We start from the raw sequence: 24,905 nt of genomic DNA, 5'->3' as shown, positions 1-24,905 counted from the left end.
CCCTCCACAGCCAGCATGTTGGCAAAAACTGATCTAGTCCAATCCCTTGTTTGACCTAGGGCATCCAGATTTACAGCATCCCTAACAAACGGTTGGACAGTGTTCTTGAAGCTACGAACATGAGTTTGACCAAGCTGCGGGAGGCAATGGAAGACAGGAGTGCCTGGCGTGCTCTGGTCCATGGGGTCACGAAGAGTCGGACACGACTAAACAACTAAACAACAACAATAAATGGCTAGCCAGTCTCGGCTTGAAGACCTCCTATAAGGAAACAAATACCACCCCCTACACCAGGGATGACTATTGTATGACTCTCCAGATGCTAAACTATAACTCAGGCATACCCAAACTCAGCCCTCCAGGGCTGAGTTTTGGGACTAGAACTCCCATCATCCCTAGCTAACAGGACCAGTAGTCAGGGATGATGGGAACTGTAGTCCCCAAAACATCCGGAGGGCCGAGTTTGGGGAGGTCTGCTATAACTCTCATCAGCTCAATCCAGCAGAGCCAATGGTCAGAGGTGATGGGAGGGTCTCAGGTTTACCACCTCTGATTTGTGTAACTGATTCTTTTGTTGACTTGTCAAGAAGTTTCTCATAATGTTCACATGAATCTACTCTCCTGTAACTTATACCCATTAGCTCTAATCTTATCCTCTGGAGAAGCAGAAAACATTTTATTTTGCCCACTTGCACGTGACAGACTTTCAAAAATTTGAAGAGGGCTATCATATCCCTCCTTGGGCTTCTCTTCAGGAGGATAAACATACCCAGTTCCTTCAACCTTTCCTACATGCTGCCATCCTCTAAGCACATTCTAATGTGTCAGTTTTTCTAACTGTGGTGCCCAGAGCTAGAAACAGAAGTCTAAATGAGTTCTGACAATTGCACAATAAAATTGTAACCATTACTTCCTGTGCTTGCAAATTTTTGGAAATCTCTGACTTGGTTCAGTCTAAAACTGTATTCATGTATTGCAGATGCATCACACTAGTTCAGCCTATGATAAACTTCAGGAGGTTCAGAATGATACCATGGTTGATGGTATCAAAGGTTGTTGAGATCCAAGAGAAGTACTGTAATTTTTGATCTATAAGACTCACTTTTTCCCTCCTAAAAAGTAAGGGGAAATGTGTGTGCGTCTTAAGGAGCGAATGCAGGCTGCGCAGCTATCCCAGAAGCCAGAACAGCAAGAGGGATTGCTGCTTTCACTGTGTAGCGATCCCTCTTGCTGTTCTGGCTTCTGAGATTCAGAATATTTCTTTTCTTGTTTTCCTCCTCCAAAAACTAGGTGCGTCTTGTGGTCTGGTGTGTCTTATAGAGCAAAAAATACGGTAATAGGGTTTCACTCCTTCTGCCCATCTCCGGTGCAGGTCATCCTCCAGAATGGCCAAGGGAATTTCACTTCCAAAATCAGACCAGAAACCAGCATGGAACAGATCCTAAATCATGGCATGTCTAGATGGGAAGTTAGAACGTACTTGAAAGCTTGCCCAAATAATCCAGTTTTGACACAGATCAAGTTGACTTATAAGAGATACTTCTCCATAGGTACAGGAACTATGCCATCTCTTAAAGGCTTTGGTAACCTCTAAAATACAGAATGGCATACCCAGAGTACCAAAATAATAATAATAATAATAATAATAATAATAATAATAATAATTATTATTATTATTATTATTATTACTACTACTACTACTATTATTTATTAAATTTCTATACCGCCCTATACCCACAGGGCTCAGGGCAGGATAAAATTACAATATAAAAGCACAAAATACATAATCAAAATAAAAACAAGAACTCAATAACCCCCCACAAATAATCAGAGAGAGAAAATAGAACTTAAAACACACATATACAGTAATTGTAATAAAACGTATAAAAATAGGCACCCATCAGGCATCATGAAGAAGTAGATTAAAAGGTCAATTTAACTGTCTTTCAAATCAAAAAATTTTAGCCATTGGTTTTTCCCCCAATTGCAACCATTCATAGAAGCTCTTTGATCCAGTGGAGGCTTCCATGAAGGGGCACTGGGAGGCAATTTTCTCTTACTCCCCTTTCCCTCCGCAGCCCTTGTCCCCATCCCCTCAAATGGGAAAGCAGTGAGCATGTAGGTGGTAAACCTCAACTAGTCAAGCTGCCTGCCATGTCAGCAGGAAAAATTAACTGAAAGGTATCCATTACTAGGAGCCACGCTAGTTTTGATTGCAATTTGTTTTAAGCAGTTTTAATGCTGTATTTTGTATTACTGTAACCTGACAGTGCAGGGCATGTAACAAATCTAAACAAGAAGTGCTTGTAGCAATTCTCATCTCTCTCCACCTGGGACAGTTCTTCTGCCAGGCAATTTTTCAGATGCAATAGTGGCAGAAAAGTGGGTTGTTTTTCCCCTGCCATCACTTACACTGCAACATGGGCTCTGTGTTAGGTTGGATACTTTCTAAAACTTCTGCCACCTGTGCTCCAACCATAGCACTAATCATTTCATTGCCCTCAATTACTAATTAAGTCAATTTCTTTCAGCTTAAATTATTCAGTTATATACCAGATGTTTCACTGCCACAGAGGAACATAACACATAACAACAGAACAATGGAAGTTCAGTTAATACTTATAACTTGTCTTATAGTCTTTCCCTATAGCTTTTCACCAATCACTCAAGCTGTCCTGAAACACATACAGATGAACAATGATGTGAGCTATTTTGTGGTACCTCTGGTTATGAACTTAACTCATTCCGGAGGTCTGTTCTTAACCTGAAACCGTTCTTAACCTGAGGCACCACTTTAGCTAATGGGGCTTCCCGCTACCGCCAGCGCACAATTTCTGTTCTGAGGTACAGTTCTTAACCCGAGGTACTACTTCCGGGTTAGAGGAGTTTGTAACCCGAAGTGTTTGTAACCCGAGGTACCACTGTATTTTGCAAGTTTGTATTGAAAAATTGAGAAAGCTGATGATTTGTTTAGATGCAGGTTTCTTAAAAATCTGAGACAAATTGCCATTAACCACCTAGTCAGAAGCACAAGATCTATTTAGTACTCCATTCCCCCTGAGACAAATATCCTGGAGTATCTAGTTATAGTTATACAATTTGTCAAAGCTTCTGCAATTCCTGACAAAACACAAAACATTCAGATGAAATTGCCAAGACTGGAATATGAACCTCAGGAGGCACTCAAAGAAAAGAAAAGAAAAGATTGCAGCAGAGTCCCAGAAAGAAATTTGCTGAGAGTATCTCTTTACACCAGCAATGTCTTACTTGCATTATTTACTGTGAAAAATGTGGGGGCAAAATGTTCTAAAGAAAACTTAACGTTCTTTATTCCACAGCATCACCAAAGCAATAAAGCACTGTCCATCACAGGTAATGGAGCAAAAGGGGCAAGACAATATGCTTTAGTAGACAAAACGCTTTAGTAGACAAAACTCTGATGGCAAAATATTACACAATGTTTTCAGTAACCAAGTGTTCTTTCTTGGGTAAACTTTCTGCATGATTCTCTGCACTATCCTAACCTGTAGTATGTTGTACAGATTTTTTTTTTAAGGTTAATATGGAAATAAGTCATGGAATTTGCCACCTAACTGCATGTTTGAATTGAACAGTAAATGCTATTGGCAATGGGAATGAGAGATGTGTTTGTGATCAACTACCCAGAGGACATTGTTATAATGGGTGGCAAATAAATTTCTGAATAAATAAATATATAAACTGCTCCTTTTTGTTTTCATGATATAAGCTTGCTTTAGTGCTATCCATAGGGTGGGTAAAACCCCAGCGCCTAGGGCTTGCCAATCGCATGGTCGGCGGTTCGAATCCCCGCGGCGGGGTGAGCTCCCGTCTTTTGGTCCCAGCTCCTGCCCACCTAGCAGTTTGAAAGCACTTAAGTGCAAGTAGATAAATAGGTACTGCTTTATAGCGGGAAGGTAAATGGCGTTTCCGTGGGCTGCGCTGGTGCCTGCTCACCAGAGCAGCTTCGTTACGCTGGCCACGTGACCCGGAAGTGTCTCCGGACAGCTCTGGCCCCCGGCCTCTTAAGTGAGATGGGCACACAACCCTAGAGTCGGACACGACTGGCCCGTACGGGCAGGGGTACCTTTACCTTTAGTGCTATCCATAATGTTTATCTCAATAGTTTAAAGCAGGGTAGACAATATATTGCTGGACTACAAATTCCATCACGACTGAAAGATTTTTCCTTCGAATTCCAGCTTGAGGTCAAACCAAGATCCAAAAGAAAAATGTTCCTTTGAATCCCTAGTCTGAAATTGAGTGTTCCTGATTCTTTCTCTGCATCAAAAATAAGTCAACACTTTTGGAATTTTGCACCTTTTTCTATCACTGTGCAAGAAGGCAGAAAAGACGGCCAAATTCAAAAAGTGCTGACTTTTTTTTTTTACATGTTTGAGTTCTTCTTTCTTTTAGCCATAGCTTGAATTTGTTTTAGTTTTTCTTAATGCTTTAAAGTGTTTTAAATATGGTTTTGTGGGGGGTTGTTTTTGTTCTATTGTATGGTCACTTTATTGTTTGCCGCCCTGGGCTCCTTAGGCAAGAAAGAAATTTAATGAAGAAAAGCCAACATTTCTGCCCCAAATGTCATATATGATGTCAGGCTTGAGAAAGAAAGAAAATGGCCTGGTAGGCCAAATTCTCAGACCGGGCCAGCCTAATGAGGCCCTAGGCTAGTTGCCCCAGCATTACACTACACTCAGATCTTTATGGGACTATTCAGATCATACTCTAAATGAAACTAGGAGTAGATATTGAGCTTACATCCTTCCTCACTCACTTTCCTCAGAAACCAAGACTAGTCTGAAGTTCAGACTACTGACTGAACTAAGGAGATTTGGAGAAAGAAGCATCAAGGTAACGTAGTCATTTAAATGTAAGCAAACATAGGTTCTTCATTGTTCATATGTTATTCCCAGGTAAATGGAGTTTAGGGATTTAGTTGAGATTCCTGCATTGCAGGGGGTTGGACTAGATGATGCTCGGGGTCCCATCCAACTCAACAATTCTATGTTTCAATGACTCCAGTGTCCATTCCACCCCAAGTAAATCTTTGAACGCAAGTACATTTTGTGTCCTTAGTTAAAGGCAGAAGCTCTTTAGGTTTTTTCTATAATCAAGGAGTATATAAATGTTATGAAATAAATAAATTCAAAGGGTAAAAGAGAGAGTATGCACTCATGCACACACAACAATCACAGCTATGCCTCCTTGATACAGTCCTATAGCAGCAGTCAGTTCCAGCTTTCCCTTTTGGCCTTTATCAACCTACACACACACACACACACACGAAACTAGGAACCGAAAGCACAGTCCAAGTTTAAATACTCATCTTTACAGCAGCTTCACTAAATAATACCAGCTTTAAGGAACAGATATGCTAGCTTGCCAAAAGCACATGATAGGAAGCACACAATAGCACAGACCAAGTTTTCAAATTAGTAAGTCTAACTCACTTTATTTTCTCCACTGCACCCACTGTTGTTATCATTATCTTCACCCTCACCCTCCTCCTCCTCCTCCTCTTCTTCCTCTTCTGGTAGTGGCACAGTACCATCATAGCCGTAACGGCTAAGAAGCTCATGAATTGGCATATCACCTTCCTAAAAAGAATTAAAACAGGAAATTATAATAATTCCATGAATTTTATACCAATGTTGTAATCTATAGGCTGTCTGGTCAACAGTGGCTACAACTGTCCTCTGGAGAGCAGATGTCAGCCTGCATGTATTGTCCTCTGACTCAACTCTATCCTGCTCTTTTCAAGGCAGAGCAAAGATAGGATGAGGCACTGGTGCAGTTTGATACAATGATACCATGACAATCTACACCCCCAGGGACAAGAAAAGCAAAATCATTCCCTCTATAATGTTTCCTGCTCTGAATATGTAGAGAGAAAATAGCACAGAGACTGATCACTATCCCTTCTGTTGGACTTGACAATGGTAATGATGATGACAAGGGGCATGACAATTGGAGCAGGGGTTGGGTATCTTCATCTTAGTAATTAGCACTAAAGTTCTTTTACAGTAGGCACAGATTACAACACATACACACATATAGAGTGGGGAGGGTTTCTACAGAATGAAATGACAATAATATCTAATCTTCAACAACCAAGGTGTGTGTGTGTGTGTGTGTGTGTGTGTGTGTGTGGCAAGGACATTGGGGCGGGGGAATAAGATTTATTGCCTTTGACATGATGATCCCATTGCTCTGGTTGGAAAATTTCCCCCCAGAGAAATATTTTTGCAGGCCAACAATGGATTTACACCAAAGAATAGAGAAATATTTTCAGTCCAAGGGCTACATTCCCTTCTAGTGCTTGGTGGATCCAGAGGAAAGAATGGAAACAATGAATGTACATATTACCTTTGTACATTAGGTTAGTTTCTACACACGCTCTCACACACCCCTCTCTATCCTCCATCCAAGGAAGCAAGATTATCAGAATTCAGGGACACATTCTAGCCAGGCAAAAACACTCAAGGAGAGAGTGCAGTTGGGTCAATAGAGGGGAAGAAGAGGAGGTGGCCTGGGGAGCCACTGAGCTACCAGATAGGAGTGGTTTGGAGTGATACATTTGGATCAAAGTTCTCAACCCATTAGGACTTATATCTCATCACCCCTGCCAGCATGCTGAAATTTATAACTTATGACTGCAGAGTTAAACTGAAAATGTTACAGAAAACATGAGGGGGAAAAACAAGTAAAAGAAACACGAAGAAAACTTCATTGTTTTTCCTCCCCCCCCCCCAAATTATTTTTATTAATTTTCCAAATTATTACAAATTATTACAAATCAAACCAAATTAATTTCATACAATTTCTTAAAACCAGGTTTCCTGCTCCTGTTCCAAACTCACGATCATCATCATTTCATCGCATAGCCGCGTCATTTCTTATTTAAGTCCAGCTGAGCATCTTCATTTGCCGTTAAACCATTCTTCCAGCTTGCCACTTCTTTCACCTTACAAATAGCACCTCCATTACATTTTATAAATAAATGATTGATTTCACCTGTGTGGTCCTTCCTATATATTGTTGTTCCAGACCTGGTGTACTGGGTGAGTTAATCACTATCTTCCATTGTTCAGTTCTTTGCAGTGTTTATCTGGATGGTACAAAGTTACATTCCATTCCTTCCGCTGTTTACAGACTAGCGTATGAGCTGCAGTCATAAATAACTCACAAAGTGCATATCCAAACTCCGCCATTAAAATTCCGCTCTGGAGTTCTTCCTCAGCACACAGTTAAAAACAAGATCTTTTCTCAAATTTAGCCTCTTTACCGCATCTGTTCATTATTTTTTCTCCCACTGCATTTCTCCAACAACAGTCCATGAATAATTTTAAATAAAGTCTATTCAGCATCGGTTGAGGGGGGAGGACATAGTAAAACCTTGTAAAATTCCTTGTTGAGCATAGACAAAAGCCTCCCCCCTCTTTTCCAAAATAACAAACAGAATAACATGGCAGCGGCTACACATGTCCTTTTCATTATGCATGGGAGGACAGGGGAAAAGGAGACCACTTGAAAACCATAAAAAGCACAAAGTACCTTCTCCACTCCCTTTTTTTTCCTGGCTGTTGTAAGGATTCTCAAGCTTCAAATAAAACGTCAAAGAAACCTTCAAAGATTCAAGTCCAGTCCTTCGGGCAGCTAACTGATTGCAGTCTATTGGCATATGTCAGTCCAGGAGCGCCTCTTGATTAATGCCAATTGTCCGAATTTTGGAGGAACCAACCACAAATCATGCCAGAGACAGAGGCTCATCCATGGCAGGGACACACACCCAGGTCGCACCCGCTCTGCCTTTCAAGTTGGTAGACACAAGCTTGAGCGGCACAGCAGGATGCAGTGATCTCTGCAGACCCCACTAGGGAACAATGCCAGGATTTTTGCCTCATAAATCCTGGCTTTTCCCTGCCTAAACCTCCTCACTGCCTGTGGAGGGCAGCGAGGAGCTACCACCATTGACTTGTGACGTGGCCGGAAAGCAACTTCATTGTGTTTTCTTCAACTCTCATGATTTCTTAGGTTGTTATTATGAGGATTTATAAACATAGCAGTTTACGGTTTTTCACACCTTGTGGATTAGGCTTTCAGAGTATCACCTAAGAAGCTTAGCAACTGCACCATAGATTTTTCATCTATGTCCAATAAAATAATATGCAAATCATATTGTTATCCAATCATATACAACTTAACTGTAGTTGGTTGACCAAAATATTTTTCCAAGGCTATTCTTAATATGAAACAAGCTTCTTAACATAGCTGAGTGTATGCAGTATTTTTGGCACACATAACCTAGTCTTCCACTAAAATTCAATGCTTCTGACCTTCACTGTTCTTTTCTATGAAAACTGACATCTGATTAGTGGTATAATACTCCATGCCAAAACCTGCAGCACTTTGAAGAGATACACATTTTGCTACTACCACTTATAACAAATATTACAGTAAGAAATCTCAGTTCTTGGCCATGTTTATGGTTGATAGAAGATGCCACAGTGAGTCTCAGGTTTGGATGCTCTACCCTCCAGTCTCTTCCCCCCTACAGTTGGGGGTTGTTTGGAAGTTTTTGCCTTCCATTTTTGTTAACTGTGGTTTGTCAGGTTGTCTGTGGCTACTGACTATGTTTTGCACTAAGGCTGCATTTGTACTTCACTGTAAGTCATAAATCATGACTTACCACACACGAGTGAATTGTACTTGCTTCACTCCTCCTTGCTTGCACTGGGAGAAAACAAACCACGTTCACAGCCTGATGATTATCTCTCAACAGGGAATAATGGTCTGTTCCACTCCAAACTACAACCAGGAGTAGAGAACCAACCTTGGCTTACTAACTGTGGTTTGTTGGAGTCAAACAAACTACCATCCTGTTTAGATTTAACACCAAGCCAGGATCTTAATTTGTTTTCCCTCTGTGTGAGTGCACAAAGCAGACTCACTCATGCATGGTAAGCCACAGTTTATGGCTTCCCATCAGGTACAAATGCAGTGTAACAAGGATTAATTTCAAATAATGGGCTATAAAGCTGTTAAACTAATCAATTAGTGTTGCCATACGTCCAGGTTTTCCTGGACATGTCCTCTTGGGGGGGGGGGGCAGCACGCACATCCGGGTGGATTTTTGCATTTTACATGAAGTGCTTGGGTTTTGGGGGTTCTATTATGACCATTATTATTATTAGTAGTAGTAGTAGTATCTGTGTTAGGGTTGCACTTGGCCTTGTGATGTTTCCGGCAGCTGCGGGGCTTGGCACAGCCTTCTCGGGGGCACTTAGCCTCCCATCATCTGGAGACGCAGCATGTCCTGAGCAGGGGCCAAAGAGAGCAAAGGTAAGAGAAGGGAGGGAGGGTGGGAGAGAGGGAAGGAGGGAGCAGGTGGGCAAAAAAGGAGTCAGTGGCAGGGAGGGGACGAGTGACAGAGATGCGGGATGGGGGTGGGGGGTCCCGAATGTGTTCGGGTTTTTGCTCTTCAGAATATGGTAACCCTAGATGACATGGCAAACTCATGTGCACTGCATTGAGCATGATGTGCAGATATGACCAGTATGCTTACTGAATGACAGCAGAACCTTTAATGTTCTCATTACACTGCTAATCTGCTCACTTTTATTCCCCAAACCAGGCTTCCTTACCGTTCCTTAGGGCTTTACAACTCATCCTAGGAACTCATTAACAAGTTAACTGATTAAAGGTATTTCCCCCCCTTCAGAATCCTCTTACTGAAATACTATATTTTTCCCCAAAGCACAACTTTATGTCAAATATTAGGCAGTCAAACTGGCTGCCCACACAAAATAGCTTCCAACAAGTCCAAAAATTTATGTCCCCATCCCTTGGTCCAAAACTATTATTAATTTCAGAATTAAATAAGTAAGCTACATAATGATGAAAACTTTAAAAATGCAATAAAAATAAATTTAAGAAAAGTGAATCAATCAACTGGCTTAAATTAGACATACTTTAAAACAAATGAACAGCCTTATGAACTTTGTACTTGATATACACTATAGAAACCTCTACTTTCTACATCTCTTATTTGACCTCCTGTCAAAGATCATGGCTATGGATCATACTGAACTGATTCTAGGGCAACTGAACTGGGGCAACAGGGGATATAAAAGGTGCTAAGCAATGTTTGCTTAGTTGCTTATTTCCCCTCTTGGTACTGGCACTTTTAAGTACCATTACACAGTTTCTCAGGCACTTGGGGAGTCTTCATTTAGTCAGCATGAGTTCCTCACATGACATCCCTATAACAAAATAAACAGAGGAGGATAAAAGTATACTGCTAAATCAGGACAGAGTACCCATGATGTGGAGAAGTGATCATATAATGTAGATCAGTGGTACCCAATTGGTGGTCCATGGATCCCAGGGGGTCCATGTAACCCACCCAGACGATCCATGGCACCATTCACATAACAAAAACTACCATATAGATGTCAAAATTTTCAATAGTAGGGTCCATGGATTAGCTTTTGAAAAACAAAGATCTGCAATACTTAGCTAATGGGGAACCACAGGTGTAGACTGAATATGGTGGAACTAAGCTGAAAACACCTTGTGCCAAGGATAGGGAACATGAGGCCATCCAGACATTGCTGGACTACAACTCCCATTGGTTATACTGGCTGAGGTTGAAGTCCAACAATTGAAGAGCCACAGGTTCCCCACACCTACCCCTATGCCCTTCACCCAAAGCCCATTTAACACAACCCCATTCTGCTGTTAACTAAGAAATGCATCTTTTCCCAGGTAATAGAATGTCAAACCATTTCCAAGACAAAACTACTTCCCAAACAAAATAGTGTTTTATTCAAAAATATTTTCTAACATTTACCCTTGTAAGATCTTCTATTTCAGAACTGAAGTTTGTTTCACCTTCCATCATTTCTTCCTCTTCTAAAGTTCGTTCATCATCAAAGTCATGAACCAGCATGTCAGCCGTTGGGTCAAATTCATGGTCATCTGATGTTGTAGACCCTCCTACAATTTGATTAACCTCACAGTTGATCACATTGTAGACTTAAGTGTTAAAATCATTATTACCACATGCAAATTATTTTAAAACCAAGATTAATATAGCAGTGAAACTTTTCTGCAAAAGCCAAATCTCTAAATAATTAGTCAACCAGTAAATAAATAAATAAATAAATAGTGTTATTTGAAGGCTACAGATTCAAAAATCATAAAGCATGAACATTGGTACTAATAAGTGCAAGCCTATACACAATTCAGAAGTAATTCCTAGGGAGTTAAATAGAACTTACCCTTAGGTAAAAGACTGTAGCTTATAACCCAGTGTTACAAAGCAAGATATAGGTAGGTTTTTAATTAATCCCCAGAATCAAGCTGTAAAGCAGTGCATGTATAGAAAACTATGACCTCATAATGTTGGCTTCCTGCTGGATTTTTAGCTTGAGAGTAGAAGGTGGAAAGATCAAATGTTCATGTTTTTGTGATGGGCAGTGCAAATATTTGGCTTTAAGAATTTATTGCACTGCAAAATGGTACAACTGTTATGTCACTGAACAAAAAGCTTTTCCTATAATCAATACTAACCAGTCTGGCACTTTGGAAGTGCTGTGCAAAATCCTTTGCAAGTTCTTTGCCCGGGAAAGCAGAGAGCTTGGAAAGCACTTGCACAGCACTCCCCAAATGCTCAATAATTTTAGTATAATAATTAAGCGCCTGATTACTAGGCACCTGGGAAGCACTGTGCAAAATGCATTACGAACTGTGTGCTCAGTGCTTCCTAACAACAATCAACAGGTTGCTGGACATTTGGGAAGCCTTGCACCCAGAGCAGAACACGCCCTCTGAACTATTACACACCATCTCCATAGAGATTTCATTATGGCATCAGATAGTGAGGTGGGTGATCCCACCTACCTGCCGAAGTTGACTTGTGAGGATGGGCAAAAATAAAGGTCTGGCCTCCCAGGCCAAAAAAAATCCCCCTCCTACTCTCAAGCATGAATCATACAACTCTGCACTTGCCAATACCTAGTAGATGGCGCAGAATACAGCACTTCAACAACAGGGCAACTAAAATTTTATTTAAGCACATGACTGAAAAGTAGCCTGTAGTACACAAAATTTTATATTTTGGACTACGGTGAGATGAGAAGTCATACTATTTTATCTGTTCCACATACAGGTTTTTGGGAAGTGCTCAGCACCCTGATTCACCATGCCCAACATGTATAATGCACTAAGTCTAACCCAGTGTGGATTCCTGGTTATTCAGTTCCACAGAAAAAGGACTAGCAGGTCAGCACAGGGGGCAACCCCAGAATTGGGAATACTACAGACAAACACAGTTAAACTTGATGACTTGCCTCTACTTCATTTTTAACAATACTGCACTAGCTGTGTAAGAAGAGACTTTCATTCTGGTAACCTTATGTTGAATAGTGGAAGCTTTCAGACTTACAAATACAATGATTTGTTATCATGGACAAAACTAGCTGTTAACAAGGATAACCCCTGGCCCAATCATACTATGCCTGAAAGGGCTCAGTACCAGTATAAGACTGCAAGTTGCTAATTTCAGCCAGCACTAGAACATGACTTTAGCCATGACAAAGTGGAAATTTTTACCCCCTTCTTAACACATTCATGCATGGGATTCTGAAGTATGTCAGATAAGCACTGAACCACCTTCACCATAGGTAGGCTGTTTTTTGCACTAGTGCAAATTCAAAGGCATGTTAATGGCAACTGAGTAAGAGCAACATGGCTCACCCATGTTTTGCTTAGCAGAGGATGAAAATTAAGATGTAGGAATATCCTCTCAAGACCAGATTGTCTTGCAGAATAGAACATAGTTAATTCCAGCAGTTACTGTGTATACAATAAAATATATTCAAGTCTTGCTGGTTATAATATCAGAATAAAACTTTACCTGGGCTTGCAGACTCAACAGAAGGCTATCAAAAAAAGAAAGAAAAAAAGAAAAATGTTATCAGTGAATAATTGCCAAATATTATGCAATACATTGTGAAATATTAAGCATAAACCAGAATATTTCTGACTTTCACTGCAACATTTAGATCAATCATATAACAGCCTAGAAGTATTTACGTTTTGAATAAATAAATATCTGACAGAAAACACACTATACCACAAGACTGACACTATGTAACAAAAGACCATAACATTTACCTTTTGTTAAAACATAAAAACAGTAAGAACTGAAAATATGTGCATCACAGGAAGTTATCTCGAAGCTGCATTCCTACTTGGTATAAGCAATGAAACACAAAAATCTATCATCATTTCACATGAAAACTTTTAACAAATGCTATTTCTACTTTCTAGTTTTTAAAGTTTGATAAAGCAGAACACATATACGTGCAAAAAGCCACAACCATGTGAGGGCGTTCACATTTCATAATGTGAGTAATGAATGCCTCACTACATGTTGTTACATCATGATAGTCCAGTAAAACAAGGTTGTGTTTTAGCATTCCTGCAACATACAGACTAGCAATGTTCAGCTCAATGCAACACAGCTTTTTCCATCCCTAGCTATTATTGGAAATTGCTTAAAAGTAAGCCACTCAACATGCAAGACACATGACAAATAATGTCAGTACACTGTCTGTTTAAATGGATCTCCAACCCAGTGAAAGAAATTAGCCAGACGTCGGGAATGTTTTGCGACTGGTGCAGGTCGAATTGCAACCACGTGGGGATCTGTGGATGCCAGTTGGTGACTAGGGAAAGCAAAATGTCAGCCAGAGAAAGATATGAAATATTTTCCTTGAAGCCTGAATTTGTTTTATTCTGGATTTGATGTTTTAATGTGTTGTAAACATTTTTGAGGGTTTTTCGTTAAAATATAAAGTGGCATAGAAATGAAAATAAACAACACCACCAATATCGGGGGGGGGGGGGAGACATTCCATTGTGGTGACTGTAACCTAGGTTTAAGGTGCCATTTGCTGATTAGCTTATACAGCTGAATTTCTAACACTGACCTCCCCCTGCCTTTAAAAAAATAGCTTTTCAAACATTACAGTCAACAATTCAAACACTTAACAGTGTCATTTGTGTCTCTACCAGCACAACAATCATTTTATTTTATTGCTAGTTGTCTTTCTGGATCACTCTTGTTCCCAAAGGAGCCCAAGGTGTACAATATAACATAAAAATAAAAATATTAGGATTCACCTGCACAAGAACTTCTGTTTGCACAACAGGGTTCCCCGTTCAACACACCCCAATTGGCTCTGGAGGGGATCAAAACAGCACACAAAGGGAGGAGACATAGGATTGTTTTATCTAGAAAGCTGCAATGCTTGCACAGATGAAACAAACGGAAGCCCACAGCACCGAATTCCACCAAAAATATACATAAGAAATAACAACAAACATACAGTCAACTTGCAACTTTCGCAACCATTAACTTGCACGACCTCAGCTTTATGTGCTCGGTGGCCAGCTAGCTGAAATCACACAAATGAAATTTATGCAAGGCATAGAGCTTTAAAGCTGTATCTCAGTGTGGAAAGAGCTTTTCGCCTTGCTTACCGGGTTCTGAGAGACTCTTCTGACATCTCAGAGAGCCCCACAAGATCTTGAGAGAGCCTCCTGGAGTTCCAGAGCCCAATAATTAAGGCAGAGAGCATAAATGCTCTCAGCCTTGCATTGGGGGGGGGGGGGCAAGCCTGCTTGGCGGTCAAATGGTTCCTTAAACCGATATTACAGTCACCAAAATGGAATGTCTAGTTGCCATTTGGGGGCAAGATGGCTCTAAAGTCTTATTTTTCAAACAATGGACTGACTGTGATTATCAGTTAAACATCTAGTTAGTTTAGATGACAACCTTGAGCTAGGTTAAGAACTTTGAGAATTTAAGAAAAATCACTTTTATCCAGTTGACTTGATAAAAGTCCACATATAAAAGTCTACGTATATATTGGCCTACGTCTACATCTTTTTCTTAATGGTGAGACAGACCATTCATAACGTAAGAATATTCTTCATAACTTTGAGCAGGGTAGTGAAGTGGGGTACAACAAGCTACAACAATTAACTATAATGTTGTTCACCGCCTCTGCTCAGGCTGCACAGAAAAAGCATTTTGGTTCCTGAAATTCATTCTGATTGTGCAGGTAAAATATAACTGATAGAATTCTACAGGATGTAGTATTAGTGTGTGAAAACTGTTAAGATCCAATGATTCCCAGGCATGCACCTTCAGATGGTGATGTCAGGCACCATCCTGGCACCCAGGCATCTTCACTTGGTCGCAAGTGGCTGACAGCCAGGTGCAACATGTGCCAGGTGCCTGGCTAATTTTGATCACTGTTTGGCACTGAATGCCTCATTCAAAAGCAAAAAGTTAGAACAGAGGCTGGAGATCTTTAATCACTATATCCTATAATGTTAAAATAAACAGTTATGGGGAAGGCAACTTAATAGGGGCTGTGGCATAGGGGCTGTTTTTATTCTTTAAATGCACCCAAAGCTGCTATTTTCCCATGGGAGAAACAGAAATTCCCATATTACGGCTGCTTGCTTTCCTGGTAATACAAATAGTAGCTGGTGGAGGGATCTGGGTTAGAAGAAGGCACAGGGAAACAATGAGCTCTTCACCCAGCAATTTGAAGGCGGCTGTATGTGATTCTAATTTAGATTTTTTTTAAAGAAGATCCCAGTTATGGCTTTCCTGCATTGGAGATACACATCCAGCTCACATCTAAGCTACCCAAGACCTGTATATACATCTGTACTAACCAGAGATCTCTACATATCAGCGGTGGAGAACATCTGGCCCTCCTGATATTGTTGGATTTCCAACTTATATGAACCCCAGTCAGCAAGGCCTAATGGTTTGGGATTATGGAGCTGTAATCCAACAACATGCGGAGGCACCAAGTCCCTCATCCTTGCTATGCCTCATCTACAAGTGCAGGTCACACTGAGGCATTTTCAGCTCTGAAGTTACATTATGCAGATAAGAAAGAAGCAGTCTGGATTATTTTAGTCAAGTACTTTATCCCTATTTTAGCAGGGAATGGATTATTTCAAATTACTAGATAAATTAACAATAGTTAAAATTGTATTTTTTATTAAATAATCAATAAAACTTAATTTTTGAAATATATCAGATAAAACTATCATAAGAAGGTACAATTTTAACTATTCTCATCAATGTGTGAGATATTTCAGGCTCAAAGAAACTATAAACTTGTTCAAAAAAAGTAAAAAAATTTGTAAAAAATTTATTTCAAAATCAAATTATTTTATAACCACAAAAAACACCCTCCTTATTTTTAAAACATAACAAGTACATGGTTAGCCCATTCTACAAAACAAGTCTGATACACGTCGTAGTTATGGTTTGCACAGGGATTCGAACCGCCAACCTACCAATCGACAATCCCTAGGCTCAGTCGTTTAGACCACAGCGCCACCCGTGTCCCTTCATATTTTTTTAAAGAAAATCTGAGCTGAAAAGACTTACAGAACAATTCTAACTAAAGGAAGCCAGCAAAACTTACTTGTTAACATGGTCTAAGTTACCCCTTTTCCAAACTCTGTTCAAGAGGTGGACTACTGCCAGCTCAATCAGCCTGAGCCTGGCAGAGGAATGTCAGCCGGCATAGCCCTGGCTGAGCCTAACCTCATCCAGCTCAGCTAGAAATCTAATCACCTCAGTGGATCTTGGGTTTACATTGCACTGGATAGAGGGGTCTGTGCACCTAACCTTGCCAGCCTCCACTGGCCTCTAGTTAACCACAGTTTGTGGAAATATACCACGCCATTGGCACAGAGCTCCCCCTTCCAATCAACATGCGTAAGTGTGCAGAAGTGCCATTGGTGAGATTCTCCAAGCACAGCAGGTTCGTGGATGCAATGGTAGCCTCGCCATTCTGTAAAGCCTCACTGGTTCAAGTGGGGAGTTAGCATTACTCCTTAACAAATTCTGTTGATTTTAACAGGACCTAATTTCAACTAATTTAATCTGGAGCTAATCCAAAAGCAGAGAGTTGTAAGGTCAGTTATTTCCTAGTCAGTATTTATCATGAAAGACATTTTGCCTAAGAGAACTCTTAAAAGTATAAAATTAACAAAATTTTATTTGCTTTGTTGCAGAAGCTAAATGCTTTAGGTATTTATTTCTGCCCAAAGTAAATTATGTGACATCCGGCCTAGATACATATTTATATTGTTGCTGGTTACAATTTAACTCAAGTTGTGATTATTTTTAATTCCCACCCCCCAAAAAGATCAATTTGCAAAAAACTATGCATACTTGGGTTAAATTTTGCATTATCCCTTGAATAAGGAAATAATGATCTACGACTACGTGCAGACTTTCTTGACATGGGAATTTTTGTTTATTTCCTTGCTACATTTGTATCCTGTCCTTTCTTGAAAGAACTCTGAGCAGTGTTTTAGCCAGTATGTTAGCCTTGGGAAATGCATCTTGACCAAAACCACCCAGGAAGCTTCACAGCTGAATGGGTATTTGAGTCCGGAACTGCCAATTCTCAAATCCAAACTCTGTAGCCAGTACTTTTACAATGGCAAAGTGTACTCCTTTCATTTGCAAATTATTTATAGTCCATATGACTGGGGAGGGGGAGGGGTTAAGATCAAGCACGCGTATCCTAAATTATGTTGTTTCTAAGGATATAATTGCATGGTGACTACTTGGGATTTCTGAGCACTGCCATCAGTTATGTCCCACAAACAAAGCTGCTCCCACACTAATATGCTTTCCACTAAATTCAGTCTTTTAACTTCCTTTCTACTGAACAGAAGCCATGTGCAAGTTTTCAAATACTAACTATACCAAAAACCAATAAATGCATTTCAAACATTTTATCCTTATATTACCTCTCAAAATATATTAACAAATGTCAACAAAACATGAGGAAGAATACAGTAAAAATGTAACTGAAATTCATGCACAGTTTGAGGAGGGAAAAGGTACAGTTTAACCAAGGTGATATATTTCTCTCACCTGTGGCAAAGCCCAGGCCACATCAAGTTGGCCCACTACACCTGCAAGTATGCTAGTATGACCCAGGACTTACTACTGATATAAATTGTTTCAGAAACAGCTTTCCACCGGCAGGTGCAATCACTCACTCTAATAACAAACTCAGGAGGTGAATGAGCAAGATTAAAGACAAAAGGGTACATTCAGGGGAATCCCAAGGTCTGCAGAAGTACAAATTTAAGAATAAATACTTAAAAGGGGGCAAATCCCTCAACGAAGTACTCCTGTGAGAACTGAGCATTGTGACACTGACTCTTGACTAGAAAAGAAACAGAAATGGGAAGTACTGGAGAAATGGAATATTCTGAACTTCTGAAGGATGGTCTCTATCATTTCTGCTAAGCTGCAATGATACACTGCAACATTTTGTTGCAGAACTCACTATTCATGACTAGAGCAATATAACAAAATGCTATTTCCAAAGTGCATTACTGCGCTTTTATCCAAAGTCACTAACCTTTCTACATTATTTTGTATTCCTACATTAGCTTGTTTCCTACCACAGAGGACGAGGTGTAAAAAAAATCCCAAAAAATGTGTTAAAGCAATGGCCACTGGAGGCAAATATGCCAACAAAAGGATTTTGTCTTAAAATGTGCAGAGTTTACATGAACTCTCCTCAGATTACAATGTATCCTCAAAATCCCATTTTCAATAGTGATATGAACACAACTGTCCACAAAGTATAGACAAAAGCACATGCCACCATGAACTTTGATAACTTTATATATTACTCTGAAATGGCAATTCCTCATGTTACTAAAGCAGCAATATAATGCCAATGCATATGGCAACAGTGTACTGCCAATACCAAAATGATGCAAATATGTCCCGGCCAATTTTGGAACTTTAGCTCTCACACTCAAGTGTGCTGGAAGTCTTCCACTTGAATTTAGCACTTGCACTCATATTTTCAAGTGACTAATGAAACTTATCTACATTTCATCTTCATAAATATACAGCCTACAATGAACATACAAGCTTGGATTGTGACATACTGGCAACAGAAAGTGAAAGAACTAACTCCCCACGCCTCATTACAAAAATGAAATGGAAATTAAGCCTATGAAAACGCATCTAAAAGTGTAGATATAGTTATGGCAAAAGGAGGTTTCCATACAAAGTGTTAATTTTGATAGGGCAGAATACATATTGAAATGTAACACCTTCCCACAATCAAAACTAGGAAAGAAGCACCATCTCTACAACAAAAAATGACCAAGTGATCTAGAAAAGGTTATAAGTTGACCTTCCTGATTTTGATATTTAAATAAAGTAAAAGTTGCTTCATTAAAAGCAGCCTTACAAATAAATCCATCAAAGTTAGTAGCTTACAGTAGTTTTGATTAGTCCATGTACTCACATCTACCTGTTTGTAGCCTTTTCAGAAGTGGTGCCCCAGGTCTGACATGCTTTTCCGAAAGAAACTTGCTTTATTTAGCATGGCCTTTTTGGCGCTAGGTAGGAACCTCCCCCCCCCCCCGCCGCCCATGTTGTACACAACTACTAAGATGTTGCTTTATTCTTATTCTTATTCATTGTTATAATTGCTTTTATTGCTTTGTTATGTTTTTAAAAGTCATTCATAAACCACTCTAACAGCAAAGTACCCAATACCACAAATAAATTCAATGGGAAAATGTTATAAAGCCTGTCAGCAAGAAGTGATATTTACTTAAGGAGACCAAGGCCTAAGAAGCAATGAAATATATGGGGTGGAGTAGCAGATGTGTCCCTTTTAACTCCATTGCATATCTACAGATATATGTGTCTCAGGGAAACCACGCAACGGCCAACAGTGATAACTCTCCAATTTACAAGATTCTTCCCTATCAGAAAGCTAAAAGGGGATAGGGTGGAGAAGAGATCATATGAATTATGCCACTGCTTCAACAGGGAGCTTCACTTTTTTAGGTGCTTGGTGGGGGCACAATATAAATTGCATCATTTCCTGGATAAACCCCTAAGCTAGGCCTAGGTGAACTGTTATTTACAAGCCTGCTTTAAAGAGTTTGCCAAACTTTTATTAACCAAAAGGTTGTCAGATTTCAGCATATACCATATACTACTGCTTGAAGCAAACACACTCCCCAAACATTATTATTATTATTATTAGTTGTGGGAGCCCATAGGATATTGCATTCAGAGGTTCTGGGCAAAATCTCATCTCATAGACACAGTGTTGTAGTGAGGGAGGTTGAGCTAAAAAACCACTTCGAGCTGTTCAGACTGAGGAGGAATGCGAATGCAAGAGTGCTGTGGATGATAATGCATCATATTGCAGCCCAATTTAGATTTTTTTACAACGTAATGTGCCAGAACAATGCTAGTCAAAGTGCATACTGCCTCTCCCTTTAAAAGGGGGAAAGAGCAACTCTCTTTCCGAAGAGACACGACTGAAATCTCCTACCAAGAACAGATTTTGTGGTGGGTTTTTTCGTTGGGGGGGGGGCGGAATTAAACATAATGCGTCTTCCTAAAGATAAACAAAGCTTTCTTAATTCCCCAGGAACATTCCTTCTCCCCCACCCTCACCCCGCTTCTGTAGAAAGCAAGGGAGATCGTAATTGGGGGGGGGGGGGCGAATCCTGACGGCCCCGAACAGGAAAAGCTGCTTCTCTCTCCCCACCCCTATAATGTAAACGACCCTCTTCTTCCCCCACCCTAAAGAGAGACGACAACAACATTTCCTCTCCCGCAGGTCCTCACTCCCAACTCTCCCCGCACCCAGCCATCCTCCCAAGTTCCAGAAGGGCCGGTGCGCCCTCACGGACCTCGGTGGGCCGGGTGGGGAGGCGGCAAGTTCCCCACCCAGCACGCCAGGCCCGTCTCGGGACCTCCCTCCTTTCCCGCCCCTGGAACTTAACTTGTGGGAAGCGAAAGCACAGAGGCGGGCAGGCAGCGGCCGCGCAACAAGTTCCCGGCCGGGCCCCGACTAGACTCTCCCCTCCGGCCTCCTCCTCTTCCTCCCCGTTTCTACCCGCCGCCCTCCTTCCCTCCCTTTCCATCCCCCTCGCCGCCGCCCGCGGCTCTCGCTCACCTCCGCCATGTTCGCCGCGCAGCTGGGGCGGGCCGAGCCAGGAGAGGGGAGTCACATCGCCGCCGCGGCGAAGAGAGGAGGAAACGGCACGGAAGGGCAGCAGCAGCAGCAGAGGAGGAGGCGACGGGTCACGGTCTCTGTGAGGCAGTAGTGGTGGGAAGGAGGAAGCGGGGAGCCACCAGGGGGAGGAAGAGGAGCCAACGTCACCGCGCAAACGAGGTGGGCGCGCCCGCGCCGCCGCCGCTGCCCCTCCTCCTTTCTCTCGGCGAGCGCGAGCGGCTCGGCGGAGTCACGAGACTCGAGCGCCCGCTCTCCCAGCCTCTTACCTCAGCGCGGGGCCTTGGGGCGGGGGAGACGTTGCCTCGCCTCCCAACCGTATAAACGGTTTCCTCTGGTCCCTCTGAGAAGGGGGAGCGCCGTGTTCCTAACGCCTTCTCTCCCCCCCCCCCCCGGTAGTTTGTTATTCACACATATTCACTCGCTGCTAGCCAAAGCAAGGGGCATGACGCAACTTCCCCGGGCTGACAGAAACTCAAAAGTGGACCCGCCAAAATGAAAAAACAACCCCGAGAAGCTCCTTGCGGTTCAAGCCGGCAACGGAGCTTAGCCAGTGAAAGCCGAAAGCTTGTACTCCCCACACTGCTTTTATTTCCCTCCTCCCCCCTCCCTTTCGATAACGTTTACGTATTTCAAAGCGTACAGTTTATAAAAAAATGTCGGCGGGACGAATTTCGTGTCATGAAAATAGAAATGCATATGCATCCAATGACATGTTAAAGTCTGCCTCTCCTCCCCCCACACACCCTATGAGGGGCAAGGAGGGTATTAAATGTGGAAGATACGTGAGAAGAGAGTGAACGCCTCCCCCGCCAGGACCCGATCAATACTCTCCTACCTTCACGGCCATTGGTCTTTAAAAAACCGAAAAAAGACGCGCAAAGGTCCGATCAGGGATCATTTGACATCACGTCTAGTTTCGTCCCGTGCATTTGCTCACCCAACTAGGGATAGCAGTTTTGGGGGTGGGGAGACAAGCTTTTCGTCGAAGACATGGCGGGAAAGGTTAAATTCTCCCCTCTTAGCGCGCCACAGACCGATCCTGACGCGACCTCCCCACCTCTGCTTTTTATTTTTTTAAAAAAAACCAATACGTGAAGCCTCTCACGTATGGTGTAGTTTGGCCCTTTGCCTGAGGTGAACAGTAGTACTCATAAACTACGTGCGTGCGAGGGAGATGCAGAAACAGGAAGTTAGGCGATCTTGAGCTAACAAAACTAAGAAGCTATTGCCGCCTTGTTTCAGAAGACCTCTCCCCTCTTTTGAAATTAAAATCCTCTCCTAATCAGATTTGCTGCTTGTCGACATTGGTTTTTTTAAAAATACTGCTCCCTATGTGGAACTAAGGTTTAACCCGGTTTAAATCTATAGGGATGAGTCTAGTAAAATCTGGTGCATTATGGGTAAAAGCAGGATGCTGTTGAGGTGACTTGATGTGCTATTGTTGGTGGTGGTGGTCAAAGTAGTAAACAATGACAAAGCAGACTGGTTAGTAGTAGTAGCTGCCGGGTGCAGAGTGCAGAGTGCAACCAGAAATTGCATGGAGTCTGTACGATCTAATTCTATACATGCACACTTAAAAGCGAGTTCCGCGGATTTCTGCAGGACTTGCATGGTAGTAATGGGGCATAGGATTAGAGTCATGTGCTAGTGGCCAAATCATAGCATGCTTGCTCAGGTTCTGTACACATTACTGGATTAAAACACAGCTAGGTTGTTCTTTTCCTCAATTCATATCTAAGCTTGGGGGGCAAATCAAAAGCCAGTATTTCATAAGGAACAACACAACAGGTATGGATTGTGGCTAACATTGTGTGTACACTGCTTTTCCAAACCACTGGTGCAAGCATACTGGATGTAAACAGGAATGTGTACACTGACTAAGAGTAAGTCCCATTGAAATTACTGGGGTTCCTCCCAATTAAGAGTATATAGTATTGCAGACTTACAATGTCATTGTTTGGAATCCCTCATCTTCGCTAAGTATGTATGTAACACCAAAGAGATTTCAATAAACCTATGCAAGTGTGCCTCAGCTTTATAAAAATGAAATCGGAGGTGTCATTTTAACTTGCCTGGACATGTCTTCCTTACTGAGGAATTCATGTATTTCAAACTGCCTCGGTTGCAACGAAACATGTCTCTCCCGTATTGGTCTCCACAGCTATTGTCTCCTGAGATGGACAGATGTCAACCACGAAACTATGTCAAAGAGAAATTTTGCCAGTATTGCAGGCAGATAAGCCACAGCAAATAGTTTGCATCAGGAGGCCATTGTTTTTATTTAAATAATCTAATGAGCCTGAATTATCACATACATAAAGAGAATTAGATTTTTATGGATTATAATTTATATGTCTAGATACAGGGCAGTAACTTAAGTGTTAAAGGCAATCACAACATTTTAGAAGCCACAGAGAAATCAAGGGATAAAGTGAAATAAAGTCTCTCTTAAAATTGCTTCATGGGCTTTTAACTTTTATTAAACAAGCTCTAATTTATTTATTGTTCCCAACTATTTGTTTCACAATTTGATTGTGTGTTACAGATTCTCATGCATCTTAATTATTTGCTTTGGTTATATACTGTTCACAAGTACATGCATTTAATTATATGCATCTAAGCCCTTGAATTCAGTGGATTCAAATGTGCTTAACTGAGCTCTGGATTGTGTCACTTCTGCATCCTAGACCTCATGGGACAGAATTGTGAGTTTCCAAGAAATCCCTGTTTAGATTTTGAAACTGAAAACCAATTACATTTTGCCTACTCAGAGAGGTGTTTATTAACATTCTGTGTGTGCTCTTTGGTCACATCCACACTACACATTTACAGAACATGGCTTCCCCAAAAAAATCCCGGGAACTGTAGTTTGTTAAGGTGCTGAGAATTGTAACTCTGTTAGGAATAACTACAGTTCACAGGACTTTGGGTGGGGGGGGGGGAGTCGTGTAAACATACGCGCAGAAATTGCAAATATTGTAAACAATAGTGGCTTTCTAAAAAGAATCATAAAGGAAAAACTTGGGAGAGCCCAACGGAGAGGGAATATTTGCATCATTTGTAGACCACCCCTTCCAGTTAAGCTATCTTGCTAGGTTTAGCTTGCAAATTGTGTCTTAATCTAGCACAATTACCATACTATCACAGTGCACGTTAGTACATATACAGTATAACATGCATTGTGATAATATAATTATACATGAACATGCATTGTGTCTATAACACTGCAATGGTATTTCACATGGTGCACATGGTATTTCAAGTAATAAAGATAATATAAACTGTATTTAGTTTATGGGAAATATTTCCTTGGCTGCCTTTTCTTTTAACAATATATAATTGCAAGTTGGTTCTTTTCCCAAATCCTGTCTAGTACTGGTAACTAACAATCTGCACAAAGCCAGATATGATGGAAAGATTTTTTTAAAAAACAAAAATAATTACAATTTCTAAAAAAAGGTCCTCCCTGCAAATGTTACATGTACAGAAATGTTACATATGAGTTTCTAATGTGATCCAAAACTTTAGATGCATCACTTTAATCTGGTTTTCAGTTACAAAAGATACGTTTTCAAAAGTTGTCATTTCCTGTAGAATAAAATTGTGGTTAAAATGTCTCAAACAAGCTCTTTTCTGTTTATATTTGATTCTTGTGTGGAGTACAAAAGCATTGCAAGCTACTGGAGTGTTAACCATTCTTTAAGAGCAGCTGTCTCTTTCACATCCCACAGCACTGTAGACTTATTT

General features: G+C 41.0%; 1 protein-coding gene across 4 annotated transcripts in view; it reads right to left on the bottom strand.

The window, feature by feature from the left end:
- MIER1 (MIER1 transcriptional regulator) overlaps positions 1-22,211 on the bottom strand; it is a 37,801-nt gene extending 15,590 nt beyond the window's left edge. The window contains exons 1-4 of one of the 4 annotated variants that reach the window (XM_083448291.1): positions 21,994-22,186; positions 12,944-12,968; positions 10,877-11,022; positions 5,475-5,621 (exon numbers count right to left, since the gene is read on the bottom strand). In XM_083448291.1, coding sequence (XP_083304417.1) covers positions 5,475-5,621; positions 10,877-11,022; positions 12,944-12,968; positions 21,994-22,005 — 330 coding nt within the window. In that variant the 5' untranslated portion in view covers positions 22,006-22,186. Of the gene's footprint in view, positions 1-5,474; positions 5,622-10,876; positions 11,023-12,943; positions 12,969-21,098; positions 21,781-21,993 lie in introns of those variants that run through there. The other 3 variants (XM_083448292.1, XM_083448293.1, XM_083448294.1) reach the window with 3 other exon arrangements.
- Between the last annotated feature and the right edge of the window lie 2,694 nt (positions 22,212-24,905).

Source organism: Podarcis tiliguerta, assembly GCF_965153285.1.
Source record: "Podarcis tiliguerta genome assembly, chromosome: 6".
Taxonomy (NCBI): Eukaryota; Metazoa; Chordata; class Lepidosauria; order Squamata; family Lacertidae; genus Podarcis; species Podarcis tiliguerta.
The sequence above is the reverse complement of the archived record's forward strand: the minus strand, read 5'-3'. Positions and strand labels throughout refer to the sequence as shown.